At 38.7% G+C, this 20,282-nt stretch overlaps 1 protein-coding gene across 2 annotated transcripts in view; it reads left to right on the top strand.

Annotated features, from left to right (window-relative positions):
* The window catches only part of auts2a (activator of transcription and developmental regulator AUTS2 a), a 289,146-nt gene that overhangs the window by 50,553 nt on the left and 218,311 nt on the right, over positions 1–20,282 (top strand). For both annotated transcript variants that reach the window (XM_018691398.2, XM_018691393.2), the window contains exon 2: positions 18,418–18,630. In XM_018691398.2, the coding sequence (XP_018546914.1) occupies positions 18,418–18,630 (213 nt within the window). The remainder of the gene's footprint in view (positions 1–18,417; positions 18,631–20,282) is intronic.

Genomic DNA, 20,282 nt, shown 5'->3' with positions numbered 1-20,282 from the left:
CAGAGGAGTGGACAGAAAAGTGTAGGTGGTGAATACCAAGCAGTTAAGGTGGATCATCATAGTAATTTGCAAGCATAGTGTTAATCCATTGTATAATCATTTTGCACTTGTAAGCCTTGGTTAACAGCTGCTGTGCAGTGATTCTGTTGGAATCTTGCAGACACCTGATGGTAATTAGGTGTTTGAAAAAAATGTACTTTATTAAGGAAATAAAATGCTGGTAATTGTGTTGGGTCATTGTTTTTTTCACATCACATCACTTTGTAGGGAAAGAATTGTGCTCCAGATTCCCTGATCCAAATGCCTTTCACAAAATTCAGGTTTTTCTGTCACGTAAGGGGGGAAAAAGCCATTCCATCTTTGCCTAAGTTTCCATTGTTCAATCATGAGAGAAAAAAATCTACATAAACTTGTCAAAATATCTGGAGAAACAAAATGTGCTGTTTCCAACGCAAAATTATCATTTCAAGGGCTTTAGGCCCCCCTCACCCATTGGGTCCATAGGCCTGAGCCTAGTAGGCCCTGCAGAGATCCATGAGTGATGATCCATGGTGATGTGGCTTACTTAGATCTATACATATTTTCTGGTTCTTTTAGGGTTCATTTTTGCTCTCCTGTGATGGATAACTGGATGAATTTAGATGGTGTGGCATCACACTGACACACCGCTAAAGCTAAAATTTTGTTTAACAGAAGAAAAAAGATTTCAGCATTTGAATACATCCATGAGCAGTTTGCCAGAGCAACAGCCTGTCAGGCTATTAATTTCACAGTGACATTCAGCACTGACACAGAGAAATGCACTGACATAGAATATCTGTATTGCTGTTATTGCTTTGTCCACCTACAGCTAAAAATGCTTGGATATTTTTAAGACATGCTCTCTACTGGAGGCTGAAAGGCATTCAGGGAGCTCACCAAAAGAGGTGGAAAGTGGGCACAACAAAAGCTAAATTACACCATTTTCATCGTTCTGGTTTTTGTGATGGCAAAAGTCAGAAAAAATAGGTACAAAACACTAACATGCACTGTCTGCACCCCCAGGAGCAACCAAAGTTACTAAGATAATCCAGAACCAGACCTTAGCACAGAAAACTGACCAGGGTTTCCTCATGTTCATTAAAAAAGAAATGTAGTTTTGTCTTTCTCCATCTCTTGTTTACCTGTGCTTTGGGAGCAGAAGATCAGTGACTAGGCTTCTTCACATTTTAGAAGTGTTGAAGTCTGTGAAGAAGGTGTGAAAGCAGACAGATGGTCTGTGGAAGGGCTGTAAATTTCAGACCAACTTATCATATGGAGAAGGAGAAAGTTGAAGGTTGTCAGATTATGGCCTTCAGCCATCATTGAGAAATAACAAAGCAGACAGTAAATGCTACCCTTTCAGATCTAGACTTCAGGAAGAGACTGGTAGAAGAGATGGGAGTTGTTTCACCAGTATATGTGTGTGGGCTAGAGTGGATCAAAGAAATTATGTTTGAGATGGCTGCATTGATGTTGAAATTACTTGTTGCTGTTTTGTTTAAAGGCGTAACACACTCCACTATATATATATATATATATATATATATATATAGTGTAGGAAGTGTAGAAAATACCATCAGTGGCCAACACACAAACACTGCAATGATAAATCAAGGAGCTTGTCACTTAATGTGGAAATGAAGGCACTTCAGTTGAGCTGTGTACAAACTGAATGATACACACTCCTAATTGCTTTGGCACCTTCTCAACGCAAAAGATGAAGCATATTATTATCAGTCTTAGATCACCAGATGCTTCCAATAAATGTTCTTATTGCTTGTTTGTATATCCCTGAGTACCTTCCCGTTACATCTGGCTCACAGTCAGACAGGTGCTTTTTTCAGAAGCCTCCCACTCTGTACTGCTGTTATAAAACAGATTTTTTACTACACCTTTGGTGTAAGAAACCCATCAGTGACAATGTTGCCATATTCTATTTTCACAGCTAGTTTAATTGTTAGTAATAAAATTGTTTGAGCCTCATTCTTTTCTTAACTGAGTTCATGTTTACACAGATGGTTAGTGAGAGACAGTCAGTGTAGGAATTTTCACATGGTCTGTTTCATGATTTGCTGCTCGATTATATTTAATATAGTTGATAAAGGAAAAATGAAGTATGGCATCAGGAGTACAGCAGGATGATAATTTAAAAGGCTTTAATGCAGCCAGTCCAGAATAGAATTTAATTAAAGTAACCATGTGAGGTTAATTGAGAAAATCAATTAAAAAAAACTGTACCTCTGGCAAATTTCTCTCTGCGTGTGCGTTCAAGTGCACTTGATGTCTGAGTTTTACAGTCAGACATGAGTCACGTACAGTCAGGTGCCAAGCAGCTGATTGCTACAGACTTCTCCAGCAGTGGTGACAAGTATTGTACATGCTAGTTTCATTTATAACCAGTTTGACCTTGGATCTCTTTACCAGATCATAAACAAGATTGTCACATTCAGTCTGTCCACATAATCCTAACACATAAATGCACAATATGTGTGTGTGGGGCAGTGTATTCTAAAGACAAGCACAGTCTTCTTGACAAGTGAAGACTAAAAAACAGGTAGCAGGTACATGACAGAATTTGTCTCTAATCCTTGAATCAGCATCCTGATGTCCTTTTGGAGGGAGAGCTCTGTAGAATCAGTGGACCTCCTGCACATAGCAACATGGAACATGGAATATACTGTGGCTGTATGTGTATTTCGGCATGGTAAAGTAGGTAAGGTGGCACAGTGTCTGAAATCCTACTGCTACAACACATCCGCAAAACTAAAGCTCTTTTTAGTCAACTCTAACTTAATTGGCTGTTTTTTGTCTCTTTTAGATAAGATAATAACCCAAATGATAGAAAGGCATAAACCTTTTTTTCATATTTGTCTAATTCAAAATTCAACATCTTAAAAGAGGAACTTGACGCCTATGTTTTTTCCTGAACACACACCCTTCACAAATTCAAAAAATGCATCCAAACTCAAATTTAGCCCCTCCACCTGGCCCCTGCCATTACCCCATGACCACCAACACTCTGATCCCTCTTATAGCTCTGTCAGACTGTTGGTCCAGCTTTCCACATTGCTTTCTCCACCAACACATTTCAACCATTTTCAGCCATTTTAATACCTAGATACTTCATCTGGCAGTCATTTAGAATTCTTATAAATAAGTGTAGTTATACATTTAACTATGTTTTAACATTCAGACTGTTTGGCAACAGCTTGTTTTTCACTTGCATGACCCTAAACGTCTTGTTTTTTTACTGGCTGATATTGAGACCAGTGACCTCAGTTCCCACACTCACAGCCAAGGTGATCATTTGAACTGCTAGCTTAGCTTAGCGTTACATTGCCTTGTAGTACTTTGACTTAGTAAACCAGGAGGTCATACTTTTTTTTTTCTTTTTTTTTTTTTTTAGGATGGTAAAGTGGATAGAATTGATGGATTTTCTCTGGAAAAGAAAAATAACTCCTGTTGTAATGTAAAGGACAATATAGAATGGGCTCAGTTCCTAGTGTAAAGAAAGTGACTGTACACATTATTTACCAATTCAAAAATGTGCATTTAGTGTTCAGGTCCAAAACCCTCACTTTGCTGACTGTCCATTCAACAGTAATGCTGATCTTGAAAATCTGTCAGTGCCCAAACTGCAGCTGTAATCAGCAGTGTACTGCGTCGACTACCTCAACATGGTCTTAATTAGTTTTTCTTTTTATTGCATAGTAAGCTGTAGAAAATAGTAGAGCTTATTGTTAGAAATGCCTTGCCAAGTATTCTTCACACATGGCTTACAGTAAGTGCAACAATGGGCTGCATTAGTCAGTTGAGAACTTAAATGTATTTTCGCATGGAAACAGTAATCATTACACAAGCTTAGCTACAGCATAGCAACAACTCTAAATTCAAAGAAGTGTGTGGATTTCACTTGACTCATAAAAGATCTGCAACGTGAAACTAGCTGAGGAGGTCTGGAAGTGTTTTCTGGCTCATCCCCAGTGTCTTTTCTGGCACTGTCTTTCTGTTCCATTGTGGAGATGGTGAGCTTTCACTGGGTTTCTAATTACCAGTGGAGGGGCAAGTCTGTGGTCTCTTGTTACACTGTTAGCTTTAATGTCCATTGGCTATAAATAGTGCAGGTGTTGACTCTCTGGTGAGCAGCAGCCTCTGCTCACAGTCTTTATAGGGGTAAGAAATAGAGCTCTGCATGCACAAACAGAGTGTGCTCCATCGATTTAACTTAATGTTAACTGAGATGAGGTCAGCTGTGTTTGTGCAATGCACTTCCTTAATGGAAAGAACTATACACATGTAGCTCCATTTTCATCCTGGGAGGAAGTGAGGTGTGGCATGGTAAAGTGAAATTTTCACCTCAGATAACCTCAAGACTGTAAATGTAGCATGAAATGTGCAGTACAGAAGTTGAATAGAGATTAAAATGTTTTGAGTGATGAATAAATTAAGTTCTATTTGACTTTCACAAGAGTTGGCAAGTGGGATTTTGCAGCGCTCTCATTGCCTCAAATCCCTTCAGTCACTCATTCGACATTTTCATTCATTATTGTTGTTGCATGAATTTTTTGAATGACCTGATATACCATCACTACCTTTTTGATGCTGAGCTGCACTTTTGGGACACCCAAGTTCATCTGAGGAAAGATTCCTATTCACTGCAGGTTGGAGCAACAAGTTCTCCGATACATAACGAAGGACTGAATGAGCATCAGAGCAATTTAATCATCTTCTTTCTGTACCCAGTTGCTAAGCAACCTGCACCACTCTGTCTGAAGCCACAGCGTCCCAAAAGAAACATCACGTCATTGGTCTGGAGAGTGGAGGAATGATAGCAGGGAATACAAAGCCATGGGGGTTTAGCCATAGTCTTTGTCTGCATGTTGACTCTCTCAAAGTGGCCATGTGCTCAATTTTCAGTATCACCTCTGTATGGATTAAAGCAAATATTTCAATGTAACCAAAGGTGTGATCATATTAAGAGAATTAATTGCCTCCTGCTTGGTTGTCTAAGCATGAAGACGTGACTGTTACAGTAGTTGAGGCAGGAGCCTATTGTGCAAGCCTGCTGGGCTAATCTAACAACCATTTCTTGGCTTGAGAGCCCATGGAGGGGGCCTCTTTTGTTCAGGCGCCATTAAATGAACACCAATGTAGTATGGCGAGAAAAAAGGAGCAAATTAAGCCAACTCCTGTAAGTTTCTCTTTCTAAAAACCACTGCTTCACTGCCCGGCAGCAGTCTGGTTTTGGCAGCGAGCAGGAGCATCACCCACTATTCACTCCATCCCTGAGTCAATTTTCTGCTGTGAATCATAGAGGTGGAGGGGAAAAGAGAGAAATAAGAGGGAGTGAGAGCTGTTGCTACCAAGCCACAGTCTGAGCGAAATCAAGCATTTCTGTTTCCCTTCTCCTCAAATCCCAGGAGAGGGCCGTTTTTCCTTCTGCGGTGGTTGTTTTGGCTCCAGTGCACACAGAAAACACAGAAAACAACGTTTTTTTACGCAGCAATGAACAGAAATTGGGCTTGGTAAACTTGAGAGAGGACAGAAGTCAGAATCTGCCTTTTTACCCACTCTATATGAGGAAGTTGATGTTTTCTATTAATACACTGTTTATGACTTGGGTATTATGTCTTATTTATTGAACTTTTCTGGTCATTTCTGAGCTATATTTAATGTACACTTAGTTGGCAGTTTATTAGGTACACCCTCCTTCACGAGGAGGATTTACTGTTGTATTAGTTTTACAACAATAAAATCATCTCGATATGCTTCAACAGGGCTTTCACTTGGGTCTAAATCCATGGGAATGAATAAAGCTTGTGCCTCTTCTGGTTTTAGTCATGCTACCCCAGCACACACAAGCACACAAATCTTTCTGACAATTTTCTATTGATTGATCAGACAGCTCCAGGGGCTCAGAAATTAAAATGGAACAGTTCAATGGACAAGTTAGATCACTATTTTAAATAGCAATTCACTCTCTGTGTAATTATTTCATTATCTTGCATGTCTTGTATGTCTCTGTCTTGCATATGGAAAAAATAGCAAGTAACATCTGAACAACCTCCATCCACTGACATAAACCCTGAGATGCTGTTAAAATCGATCAAGCACATTGGGAGCTCCAATTCAGAAGGACCTTGAGTTCATATTTTCTTGTCAAATCTCTGGGTCATATGTATATGTAGAGTTCATGTTATAAAGCGTTTTCAATGTGTCATTTACATTTCATATTTGAAATTCAAGTTATTTAAAGCACAGTTAATCATATTAATTGTATAATTATTGACCCCCGGTTAAAGCAGGGCGCAGTCAAGGTAATAGCAGCGCCCATTCTGCTACTGCTCTCTGCATACCACCACTACAGCTTTCATTATGTGCTACCCTCACTTGATTGTGAATGCCACTTGTTTCTTGCTTGCAGCTCTTCATCATCCTCCTTCCAGCTCTTAAGACCCTTGGCTTCCCTCTCAGAAGCTTCTACTCAAGTTTTGAAGTGAATCAGTCTCCGCTGTTTCACTTCTACCAAATTCAGTTTTTGCGCTGAGCAGATTTTCTGTCACTGTGTGGAAAGCTTGTCAATTTGTAGTTGGTTGAAAACAAGCAGTATTGTGAGTAGTATTTCTTCTATGTTCTGTGCTTTTTGGCATGCACATGAGGGTGCCAGTGCTGCTGTCTGTCTCCTAAATCTGGTCGCAAACATGGCCACAGCATGCTTATTTCTTGAACATGTTTGACTGGACACAGCACATTGCAGGATGTAAATTGCCGTGTGGAATTTATTGTACACTTGTACTCTTCCGTATGTTTTTGTTGGTGATGCATCAGATATGGTACTCCCCATTTTTTTTCATAATGTTGCCAGTTAATCTATGTATGGCTGAAAGTGTTAGTAAGAAATATAAATCACTAGAGGTGGCTGCTTAAATTTCATTTTAAGTTATTTATGTTAAATTGATGTGTGTTGACTGTAACAGTCTCTTAAGTTATCAGCTATCACCTCAGGGACAAGAGCAATTTATCAACTTGTAGATAGAAATATTTAAAGCAGCTCAACATAACACTGTGATATACTTGCCCAGAATACTTTATATCCCCTGTTATCTGTCACTTCTCAAACAGAAATGGCTTTGCAAGCATACAAAGAGAATTGCACCATGCTTATCACTCAACATAGCTTTGGCCTCATTAATAGTGCGCAATATTTTCATTGTATATTGATAATCCTACGGTATGTGACCACTGCTCTTTCTGCCCTCAGCTTCTATGCACTATTGAATGTATTCTATAGGATAAGGAATATGAAAGATTAAAAGACTGGAATAAAGTGAAATACAAGACACATTGTTATATTTATTTCCTTTTATATATTTGTTTACAGTCATAATTAATTGAAAATATATTTTAAAAGTAATATTTGTTGATTAATTGTTCTGTTATTATAACACTCTCCAGGCCACATAGTCATCGGTCAAATTGCAAAAATCAGTGCTGTTCAGAGCTATATCACCAAACAGACATTTTATGGTGTAATAGAAACTGAAAAAAGTGGTTGTGGTTGGGGCTGGAGTTAGATGAGTCTATATTGTAACTGTTAATGGTCTGTAATAGAAATAGGTTGTAGTATCTTTAGTGGAGCTGTGAATGGGATGTTTCTGACAGCTCGTATAGCTTCACATATTGAACACTGATCAATTAAAAATGCCTTGATTATACACAGTAATAGTCTTAGAGATTAGCCTGGGTCTTAGCCAGTAATGACATATTTGAAAATAGCCAGTAGTATAAGAAATACTGTAGATATTAACTCAGATAATATAAAATCAGACATATTGAAGTGTAATATTCAGTGAAATAATGGACTTCTGGTTGTATGAATGCCTTCTTTTGTTGATGATGAATAATTCCTAGTATACCCAGTCATGAGAGGGTTTTTTTTTTTTTTTTTTTTTTTTTGAGTTGTCAGTTGTAATTGGTCCATTCTGCAGAAAGTGAATTTTCTTTAGTAATACTGAATGGCAGAATCCAATAAAAGCTCTGACCCAGTGCAGTCACCGTAAGCAATCCCTCTGCCTGTTTAAGCAAATGGTTCATTTGCCTTTACATCTGTCAGCAATTAGGTATAATTATTTAAGCCAACAAGGGCAGCTTCAAAGGGTGAAATCAATCCCACAATGCTGCTTGGGCTGGGATCATTTTCAGCGCAGCATTATTTTCCTCCTTGTTGTTTGTACTCATTTGATCAGGACCGTCTGCATTTCATCTTGTTTCACAGTATGCTTTGCTTATTCAGGTTGTCACCACATGGCTTGTGTGCATGTTATCTTGCTTTTGTTTGCTTTACACTGAAATCCTTTTATTCATATTCTTCTGAACACACAACAGACGACCTGCCAGCTGATGTGTGTGTCTGGAATATTCTTCTATAGGGTTTCACAAAAAAATTGAGCACTCTGATTAAGTAACGCAGCAACACTAACACTGTTGGTTTACTTCTTTCTGCACCCATTAAAGGGCCACTCTGCCGGCTCTGCTTACTCAGTGATTAACATGAAAAAAGCCAGGCTGACAGGCTATATCTCTGCTCCTCATGTTTATTTAATCAGGGTAAATGTTGTGGGTTCTTGTGGCTCATGCTGAATATGTTTGTTTTTCATTAAGTCCTGTGCTCTGCTGGCGTCTCTGCAGAAGGCCTGATTTCCCTCCTGTTAGGATGCATGCTGGAAACACATGTATGTACACAAGCACATTCACTTATGCAGAGTCACAAATACAAACATACATGGATACAGTCCGGTTCTGCTCGAGGTTTCTGCCTCTTAAAAGGAAGTTTTTCCTTGCCACAGTCGCCTAGTGCTTGGTCATGGTGGGATCTGTTGGGGGTCTCTCTGTAAATTTTATAAGATAAAGAGTACGGTCTAGACCTGCTCTATATGTACAGTGCCTCGAGATAACTTCTGTTGTGAATTGGCGCTATATAGATAAAAATTGTCTTGACTTGACTTGATACAGATCAGCTGAGTTTTGGGCTTAGTTAGATGTAGTAAGATAGGCTTGGTGCTACATTGTCACTCTGGACATATGTCATTTTCCAAGCCTGATTATTGTGACCACAGTGCAGCCATTTGATCACTTTTTTGATATGATATGTGTGGCCCACACAGCTTTGTTTTATTTGAGAAAATGAGTTGTGTTTCTCTCAGGATTCCCAGTAAGACTGAAAGATACAAAAGCCTGGTTGCTGAGATCTCCCATTACCCCAACTCCCTTCAGCCCTATCTGCGCTCCCCAGAAAGAAAATCTGTATTTGTTGAACAGCCAGACACAACCAGGAAATCAGATTGTCATACACAGGATATCCCCTTGTCTTTTTTTCATGCACCCCTCTGACTCAAATGGAAAAGAAAAATCTCTGCTATCGTGAGATTAGCACCAGGAAATTGGTTAGGTGTCTGTAGTGAGTAGTGTGTATAGGTATGTGTGTGTGTGTGTGTGTGTGTGTGTGTGCGTGCGTGCTTGCACGCACATTTTTAAGTGGACATTTTGTCAGGCCCACTATTGTTGTGAGAGCACTATCATGAGAAAGAAGGAAACTAATGCAGGTGAACAAACATCTTGTAGATGGTTATTTCTGTCAGGGGAATAATTTACTGCCTACCTGAAAAGCCACACTCCTGTGTGTGATGCAGACACCAACTCGTCCGCACCTGAACATGCTCAGCAGCTGTGTGTGTGTGTGTGTGTGTGTGTATTTTTGTGTGAGCACCTGCATCTATTCTGAGACACTGCAGAAGGTGGACAGACTGTTGGGCTATGTTGTGGGAAGGAAGAACTGAGCTGGAATGAGTCCTGGGTTTGATGTCCTGCTTTAGGTTTCCTGGTATATGTTTACAGACTGTCTCCTATTGTATGGTGTAATACTGTATGTAGACATTATGTGACAAATCTTTTCCACATGATGCTGCAGTGCTCTCACTTTCTCCTCCATCAGTTTGGTGGCTTTATTGTTGAGGGGATTTAGGGAATTTCTAGTGGCTTGGCCAAGCAAGACACCATCATCCCTGACTAAGATTACATAAATGCACTCACCATATTCATCAAATCCAGCACTATATCACCAGATCACAGACTTTTTCCCTTTTTTAGGGAACCTGTCTCATTAGTAGTTGGTGGTAACTGGTGTGGGGTGGGGTTTATGGAGTGCTACATACACTGATTGACTGAAATGTGCTGATCTGGATCACAGACACTGGTGTACAGTAAAGACACAAAGAACATCCCCGTCACCTTTGGAAGCAAGAAGTCTGGCATGTTTTTGGATAACAGGGCAGAGCTTTGATGTGTCAAAACATTTGCTGTAATCTGAGGATGATGTCAGTCATGATTTGGATGATTATAGTGAAAAAGAGCTAAGACTCTACAGTCAGTCTTGCAGCTCTGTCAGGTTGTGCTTACGCACAGCAGTGGTTTGATCTAAATGGGAATTTTAGCACACTACTGTGATGACGACGACAGTGATGATGTTAACATGCTGATATTTTAGCATGTATAATGTTTACCATGGTGACATTCTTTTAGTGTGTTTGTGTGCTAACATTTGCTGACTAGCACTAATAAGCAGTACAGGTGAAGCTGATGGGAATGTAAATATTTTATTTGTACAAAAATAGGCCTGCAACTTATTTTTCTCCTTATCCAAACCATCAACACTGTCATCCCAGCAGAGACCTGGTGTTGTGTGGTTGATGTTAAAATCTAGTATTTTTTTATTACTGTACATAGGAAAATAATGGAATATTGTACTGTTTGTGGGAAAGTGATGATGGTTTTCAGGATACTCACAGCTGCACTATGACACAGTTATGTGTAGATTTGAGTGCTTGAACTATATTCTATTTGTGCAGGTCAGGCAGCTTGTCTTGGTTTAATATTAAATCACAAAATAAGAACCCAACCAAGTTCCACTGAAGCTCTGTGTTTAGAAATTGTTCTTGTGAGCTTTGACGGCAGCCTTGAGCCAAATACTGTAGAATAAATATAGTTAACCTCCCTAAACTCACAGTTTAACATTTCCACATTTACAATAGCTGCAAACAAGCTGGAAGTAATTTATTCAAATTCACAACCATAGAAATTCTGCCTCAAGGATTTTCTCAAAGGCTTGTTCACCTACTTGGACAATTTAGCTATAAGTGTAGCTGTGAGTGTTTTGTTACTTCTCTGCAGATGTTGTATTGTGTGTTCACCTCTAATTCTTCATGTGCTGCCCTGTTTTTATTCACCACTATTAAATCATCTCACATCAACATTTCTGTTGATCAGAAGTCAACAGAAATGCTTAGTTTGATCACATAACCAAAATTAATAAAATTGTTATTTTTAGCATGGGATTCTGTCTTCTAACTTTCTGACAGGAGCTGCTGTCATCTCAAGCAGCTCTCTGGTCTTTCTGTCTTGTCTGGTTTTTCTGAGATGCAGGTCAACTTACTGGATGGACTGCTGAGTGATTTTTTTGTAGGACCTTGCTCTTTCCCTGCAACTCTTTCCTCTCACTGCTCAGTCTTGCAGGAAAATAGTTCTCAAACTGCTTGGTATTTCTCAGTCCCTCTCTCTTGGTTGCTTGAGGAAGAAACACTCAAGTTGCATAAACTAAACAGTCGGTGAAAAGACTAGTGTTGAAGTATAGATGGATATCCCTGTGGTTGTCAAGAGTGGTTGCATTCCTCGCGTTTTGCATTGGAGCATGTGTTTTCAATATTTTTTTTCTATGGACATTGTGTCCAGGTTGGTCAGTAGCATTGTGGATGTCAGCATTGGCCAGTGCTCAGAATCTTCAGTCATTGGTACACATCTCTGTGGACAGATATATGTTGCTCTTGCTGTGGTATTGTCCTCAAGAAAGAAGGTTTTGTGTTTGTGCTCTGTTTTTACACAAAGAATTGAATTTAGCATTATTCTACTGGTTGATAAAATCCACAGAGCAGTGCTACATTTTAAGAAATAATTTTTCATGATTATTTACTTCTAAGGCTAGTCAGACAGTACTTTTCTATGTCTGACCTCAGTGCTGAATTGTTATTCCAGCTGTCTTTAATCTTAGAAAATATTTAGTAGAGAGCCATCTGGAACACTAAGCTGATAGTGATACAGTAGTTTGTTCATCATAACACAAGAATTGAATTAATCTTTGTAATACAAGCTCCATTCTTCATGCATTACTAGATCATAACTGTGAAACTCACATGTGCTTTTACTTCTTGTATTTTGGCCATGTGGGGTTGGTCTGTCATATTAAATCACATACAAAGGGTATATAAATTTAAGCAAAACCACTCACTTTTCAAACAAACTACCAAGTTTGAATATTGTGTTTAAATCTTGTCACTGTGTGTAATGATATTCTTCCCTGACTGGACTCAGTAAATTGGAGCAATGACTTCCTCAACAGAAAGTATACTAAACAGTGAAATGCATATTTTTATTTTATTTTTTGACCTAGTTGAAACTTGAATAATGTTTTCGACTCCTCAGTTTGAATGCAAAGAGTTGGTTATTATCGGGCTTTGTGAAATACAAACTTTGATATATTTATTTTAGGACTGCAGCTAATGATTATTTTCATCACTGCTGATTTACATTCGTGATTTTTTATTTAGTTAACAAAATGTCAAAAACTAGTGAAAGAAAACAATTCGTTTTGTCGGAGTAGCAGTCCAAAACCGAGAGTTATCCAGTTTTCCATGGTTTAGAACAGGGAAGCAGTTAATCATCACAATGGAGGAACAGGAAATGATGATCTATCAAAACAATGCATTTTCTGTTGATAGACTAATGATCTCACCTTTGTCTTTCAGTTGTTTTACCAACAATCCAGTAGTAAATTTGGAGTGCATTGCATAGTATATTTCTATATTAAAATAATGCTTTTTGGCTGGTTTTCCACCCTGTCAGTGAACTATACTGGGAGCTAATGGCAGTAGTTGTCGAATAGTCATCTGAGACAGTGATGGGAAACAACTGAAATGACAACAAGCTTCAGTCCAAATTATTTAGTTAATTAATTGATTTAAATATCATTTAAAATTTTGATAAATTGCAGCAAAAACCAGTGTATTTTTCACAGGCATTGTTTAGATGTTTGTTAGAAGTTTGATCAGTGCTCTGAGGACAGAGACATATTGTTTCTGATGTTCTGAGTTCAGGCATCTAAAGCAAACATTAAAGACAAGAATTAAATTACAGACCAAACATAAAACCTAACATGAATATGTTTATCTAATGTAAATATGCAGTAGATTTTATTATTAGTATTATGTAAACACCCTAATATTACCTCTATAACAAGAGCCAGTGACCCTCATATGTTTGCACTATTGTCACCTCGGTTTGAAATAGTTCAGTTGCTCTAATCACACCTGTAATTGGTTACATCACCAGAAACAGCAGCAGTGAATTACCCAGCAATTTGTTACACCTGACACTTAGAGCTTACTTAATGCTATTTCACACCGAATGAAAATGTGATAATCAGGTCAAGGACTCCCTAAAGCATGACAATTCACTGCTCAACTTAACTAGGTAGGTGAAGCTAATATGGGCTGTTGTTCTAGAGTACCCCACAAGGAGAGATTGTACTTATCAGTCTTTATTAGCATTCATTAGATCTCCAATTATTGTTTACTTTGTAATTTGTTGTGTTGAGATTTGAGATGTGTGATTGTGTGTGTGTGTGTGTGTGAGAGAGAGAGAGAGAGAGAGAGAGTGTCTGTGAGTAGATGTACTTTGAGCTAGTTGGTATTGCATGCAGTAGTATCGTCAGCCAGATTCATTAAGCCTCTGGTGCATTCGAGTGCTCTCTCTGCTTCTCTTTCTCTCACCATCTCCGGTCTGTTCCTGTTTTCTGCCACCATCCATCCCTCTCTCTTTTCCTCTCTGCTGGGAGCTCTGTTTTTGTAAACTAATTAAATTGTCTCAGTAAGATAAGTTGATCAGACTCTTTGATCAGCCTCTCACTGGCCTGACTGTTTGGTGGCTCAAATGTCAACAGGCTGTAAGAGACCAGAGAAGGTCCAGCTTGTTAAATCTACTGCTGTAGACAATAGGTTCAGTGTGCTCGGGCACATGGAGAAGGGACAGGGGAAACTATCAAGGGTGGTGTTCAAACAGAAGACAAAGCAGAGTGAAGTGAGAGAGGTACCAACAGAACCAGAATAAAATGTGACAAATAAAATAAAACTTTCTCTCTTTCAGAAAAAAAAGCCTTGAGGTGATGGTGTCTGAAGTACTCATCCAAACGCATTATCCCATAAATCCATAAATCCCAAGAGAGAACTATGTGAAAATATTGTACACTGTTACTATTCACTGAAGTTAACAGGTATTTTTACTACTTGAACAGAAAAACCAAACACAGGTTATGTTTCGAAGAGTTAAAAGCAAGAACACAACTGAAATTTTCTGATTGGTTAAGATGTATCCCATTACCTCAGCTGCGGCAGTGCTTATTGAGCCCTGCTGGAATCATCCATTGGCTGCACTCTGTCTCTCAATTCATCATCTTTATGCACTGACTCATTTCAGATTATTATTTTAAAACTGCATTAAATTTTTTGGCAAGCAGAGCTTTCCATTGTTTCATTCACCCTCTGCCTCATTGTTGAAGTAGTAGCACAGACTTTGTGTTCCACATTTTCTGCGAGCTCCAGACAAAGCACGGTGGATGTTGAGGACGAGCCTCTTCACAACTTCGCTGTAAATTAATTGTTAATGAGCAGCTTTTGAATATTCAATAGGAAATTGCACAGTGCACTACTTATATTAATCTACTGCAGACAGCCGCTGGCATTAGATAGTTTACATCATTGAAAAGTGTCCAGATCCAGTCTGCAAGCATATCTGCATGTCTGCTATCTGACAAATTAACAGTCAAAGGTATGGATACTCTCCAGACATATAAAAATAGACAGTTTTGAATAATCATTTGTCTCGTGTTTTTTTTAAACAAAACATTCAAATACTCTTTCTTAAAATGACATTTACTCCTTTCTCATTAGAAAATCCTGACTCTATGAATATGCAAATATTTTTCATGTGATAGATTAAAGGTGAGCACAGAGAAACCTGAAACCTTTCACAGATGAATGTGAAAACAGCTTCCTGGTGTCAACTGTGAACACATACCATTCTGCCTGAACATCCAAGTGAGGAAACAAGTAACTAAAACACAGTGAATTAGAATAGCTATCTTCCAGATAGTAACCTGTCATAAGGATACCTATATGCATTGCTGCTAAATGCCACAGTGTAATCATTTTGTACATTGCCAGACATTAACAGTAATGAAAGCTAGTAATGAAAGCTAGTAGAGAGTGAGCCATATTGAGCAATTACTTGCCTTTCAGTGTCATAAGGTGCTGAAATAAGGAATTTGTCTTGCCATTGTTCTGTGAGCAGGCAAAACATATTGTGCATAATTTATTCCAGGCAATCAGTTGGTTTGGAGGCTTAGAAGCATGCAGAAGGCTGGCACAATGGAACCTCTCTCAGCCCCATCATAACTTTGTCACTTATTCTGTGCACTGACAATGCATGTCATGTTGCATTATTTGCCTTGGATGAGAGTGGGCGGAAAAGGCAAACAAGATTAGTTGATGCATGCACTTGTTTTTCTATGTGTGAATGGAGGCCTTTAGAAATGGTTTAGTGAGTCAGTTCCAGTAGCACACTCATCAAACTCATCCCTCCGACAGCACTGCATATCTCTAACACTGGTGAAGTAATTCTCTGCAGGCACGCTAAGGTTGCTTCTAGGTGGTCTATTAATGAGTAACTGCTAGAGCCTGAGATGTGGTGGATTTTGTTCTCACCAGTGTTTTGTGGAAAATCTGTCTTTCTTTCATTCCTCCTATGTACTGTACACCAACTCTGAGGCACCCAGTGGTTTCTGTGGGCTGTGATAAATCCTGAACTGAAGCACAGTTTTTTGGACTAGTGCTTAGTCTAGCTCAAGAACTGCAAAACACATATAAACCACTCCCAAAGAAGTTACTGGACCAAGTCTGTTTTTTTTTTCTTCAAACTGAAGTGAAACAGGGTAGAGAGAAATGTCTTGTGCACTGGAGGCATGGGAAATGGTCATTGGTAGAAGACATCTTTAGGTATTTTACTTAAGTAAAAGTAGCAATACTACTACAAGAAGAGGTCCTGTATTCAAAAGTATTAGCAGCAAAATGTTTGGCGTCAGAGTGTGGTTGAAGCTTGACGTAAAGTTACTTTCAGTTACTTTATATTGTGTAATGTGCAGTAGTTTTAGCTTTTGCAATGCAACATATTTAATAACTGGATATATATTTTGTATATAAATCCTTGATCATCAAAGTTCTATAATAGTAATTATAGCTAGTATCTCAAAATTGTACTTATACTTGAGTAAATGTGTTTAGCTACTTTCCCCCAGTCAGGGTATTAACACCAAGGACTGTTTTATCTACAATGGAGCAAATAGGTCACCCCTTCAAATAACAAAGCCAATTTGTTCTGTAAGTTTTACTGTGGATGGCTGTGATACATTACACAGTCTCTCAGCAACAGACAAGTGGTTCTATTGATCAGCCCTGTCAAACTGTATAACCCCATCTGTTTGGAAATACCCTGTAAAACTGGAGTTGTAGCTTATTGTATTGGTTTATTCTCAGAATCCAGTTTTCTCCATGAGGAGAAATTCTCCCTGATGTAGTTTTTATCTGTTGACAGACAAACTGAACTTAAATATTTTGATGTTTCTTGCTATGCTTCAGCTAACCTGTTTCATATTCCTAAACACAAGCTCAGTCAAAGTTTCTACTCATCATTATCTTTGACTTCAGACTAAGCTTGAATGTTGACCTGCAGTGTGATAGGAGTCACCAAAATAAGCACATTGCTCCATTATCATATACACAGGAAATGCATGTACTTTTGACCTGAGCTGAAGACTAATCTGCTGTCTTACCCAGATATACACCCTTGTTATTGCCTATTTTATTTCTTTTGACCTGTTTACATTTACTTTCACCCACCCAACTGTGTTTTTTGGTTTGGTTTGTTGCCCACCCAAAACAAACAGTGACTCCCTGGCTGAATTTGCACATTTTGATAACCAGACACCCTCAATCTGTTAATAACCCATGGCTGTAAACCTGTAAATCTCCTCATGTCTTAGATCATTCTGCTGTTATTTTTAATATTCCATGTCAGAATTCAGCATAATTTTTGAGAAGGTCACAATGCTTCCATCCCATCACCTCACGGATAGCTCAGAAATTCTGTAACCTGTATCTGTTCTTAGTTGCTTGACCTTCTAGACCTCATATCCACTACTGATGAACCCGCCTCTAGATTTATGCAGCAATGTGCTGCAACACTTGACACTGAAGCTCCTCTCTAAATTGCTCGAGGTTACTCTGTTAAACCTTTGCCCTGGATTACTGACCATGTACATACAGTAAGAAGAAAGTGTAGGCGTGTGGAACATAAATGGTAAATCTCTGAGTTGAGAGTTCATTTTGAACATTTGAAAGATTTTTAAAAACCGCTTAATAACAGACAAGGAAGAAAGGATAAAATATTGTTTACCCACTGCTTACCCCCAGACTACTTTCTTGAACTGTTTCTTTTATCCACCATCCTCCTATTTCAAGGGAGGCATTTTTTCCAGACAAATGTGAGGAATTTTTGGTCCTTTTTTGTTAACAACCAGCACCAGAGCTCACATTTAGCTTCATCTCAGGGTTTTAATTCTTTTAACTTAGTTTCTCCTATCAAAGACAGATGGTGGCATGAAATCTTCTGCTTCTCCCAGAAAGAGGTCTCTACTTTTTTAGCATGTCAGCAGCTATTCAAAAATTGTCATTGTTTTTATCATCATGTTGGCCCAATGGTCTAAGAAACACCACCTAACTGCATTGTCACTTGTTTAAATCTAGTTGGGGTCCCATTTCATTCTCTTTTTCTTCTTTATTCCTGTTGGCCTCTCTGCTGTGACCTTTCAAATAAAAGCAAAATGGTTTTAAAAAATGTAACAAAGGACCACTTTTCCTTTTCCTGCTGTATTTTTGTGGAAGAAAATCTTTTGATACTACACTGGATCTAAGGCCTTTTTGCACAATTGTCCCTCAAATTGGAGCAAATTCACTGCACTGCTTACTGTAGAGTGGAGGGAAATGGGCTTTCATTTTTTTCAAGCTCTCAAACATGATCATGATCAGCTTTTCTTTTATTGAAACATTGATTTAACTGTTTTTTGACTGCCCAATACTCAAAAGCTAGCTGCATAGCTGATACATGCTGTAAAATACATTACCAGTGTCTTACCAAAGGTTCTAATATGAGCATTCTCTTCTCCTGTTTCCTCTGTAGAAGAACATGACACTGAAGCCCCAGGAGTGCAGAGACAACCAGGCAGGACCCCTGCACAAGAAAAAGCCTGCCAGGATGCCCAACGGCCTGAGCCTGGAGCCCTGCAAGAATAATCACCACTACCACCAGCCTTCAGACCAGGAGAACAACCCGCGCCTGGCACACACACAAGGCAAGAGGAAGAAGAAACACCTGAATAAGAAACACTCAATGGTGAGTTTAACATATTCTATCTTACTTTTGCACAGTAGTGATATAGTGAACTTATCATATGTGCAATAATTTGTATGTGGTAAATATAGCCGATTACTGTATTTGTTATAAGCTGTGAGATAAATGGATACAGCCTTTAGACTGCATGTGTTTTCTAAAGATAGAGGGACAATGCGATGCCAATGCCAAATATATGAGAGGTTTTCTCTGAAATTCAGTCTGATTTCAGTAACAAGGCGGCTATTACCTTGCACTTTTTCATGATGCTGAGAAAAGTCAGCTGTCGATAGGATGAAAGTATTTTTGAAATGATGCTGCATGTTTCTCTTTGCTTCAGTGGTCACTTTGTGCCAAGTGTGTGTATTGTTGTATCATACCTGTAGTCAGGACAAAAACGCCTACATTATTTAACAGAAGCTACTGCAGGGGCATTTGTAGACTTCATTTCTCAGTCCACAGGCACTGGATGTGGGGTGACTGGAGATATTTGATCATAAAAATGTAGCAGCTAGTTTTTATTTGCTCAGTAAAATGTTCATGCAGGAATTTTGAGGCTTGTCATTGCCCCATGTGCTGCTGTTGCTTGCTTGGCTACTTTGTCTCTCTCAGTTTCTGTCTGGCTTTGATTTTATTTCTATGTTGTTGTGAAAGTACAATCAATGCCAGTCTATCAGTCAAATTAACAGTCAGTGCAATCATTGCAACAATACTGAATGATTTCTATAGTTGTAGTTTGTACTACTGTGGGGTTGTCATGCTATAGTAGTTCAATATGTGCACTGGCAGTATTTTCCAAGATAACAGTGACACTGTAACAGTCTGTTTGTATAGCAGCAAGTTTACACCTTATTGGTGTTTATAGCTACAGTGTTGGTTTAATTAGAGTCATTGGTTCCACTGTTGGCTTTTGGGAGTGAGTCAGTCTAACAGTCTTTTTAGTATTCTCACAAGGTTTGGTACATAGACACACTGCAGAAGTTCTTTTGTTATAATTATAAACAAGTAAAACTCATTTGTGAAAAAGAAAAAAGGGAAATCAGAATACAGAAACAAACAATCATCTGAATCAAATTTCTGTATTTCATGAATGTAAGAGTTTTAAGGATATGCAAAGATGAGATCAGCATGTCTTCTCTGAGGACATGCTTTATGTCAAGCTTTTAATAAGGTGTATCAGCTAACTATAACTGTGTTCTCCAGATCTCCAGACCTTTTCACATCCTGCCTCAGTTGTCGTGGCTATTCAGGCACTGGTTTGAGCTTACAGTTGTATGGAAATTCCTTCACCTTAGAGTTTTAGGGTTTTACAAACTTTATCATACATTGGGGCTAGCAGTGGAATAAAGTCAAAATGCTCTGTCAGTGTGGAATATAGCTTCAAGGGTATGTGAGTGTATGTCTGTGTATGCCTGAACATATTTTTGTGTGTAGGGAGGTGACAAGGTCACTAATGAATATTTATGGTACACTGATGCAGTGTTGTATCTCCACCAGCAAGGACTATCTGTTACAGCACTACCTACTGTTTATACAAATACACACACAGCAGAGACTCTGAGGTTATGCCTTGCCATTTCTCTGGTAGAGGGTCAGTCTTCTTGAGCTGCGTATTCAAGGACATGTTTGTGTGGGTTCCTGCAGGACAAGCACAC

Source organism: Lates calcarifer, linkage group LG20 (assembly GCF_001640805.2).
Source record: "Lates calcarifer isolate ASB-BC8 linkage group LG20, TLL_Latcal_v3, whole genome shotgun sequence".
Lineage (NCBI taxonomy): Eukaryota > Metazoa > Chordata > Actinopteri > Centropomidae > Lates > Lates calcarifer.
Note: the sequence above shows the minus strand (reverse complement) of the source record. Positions and strands in the feature narration are given on the sequence as shown.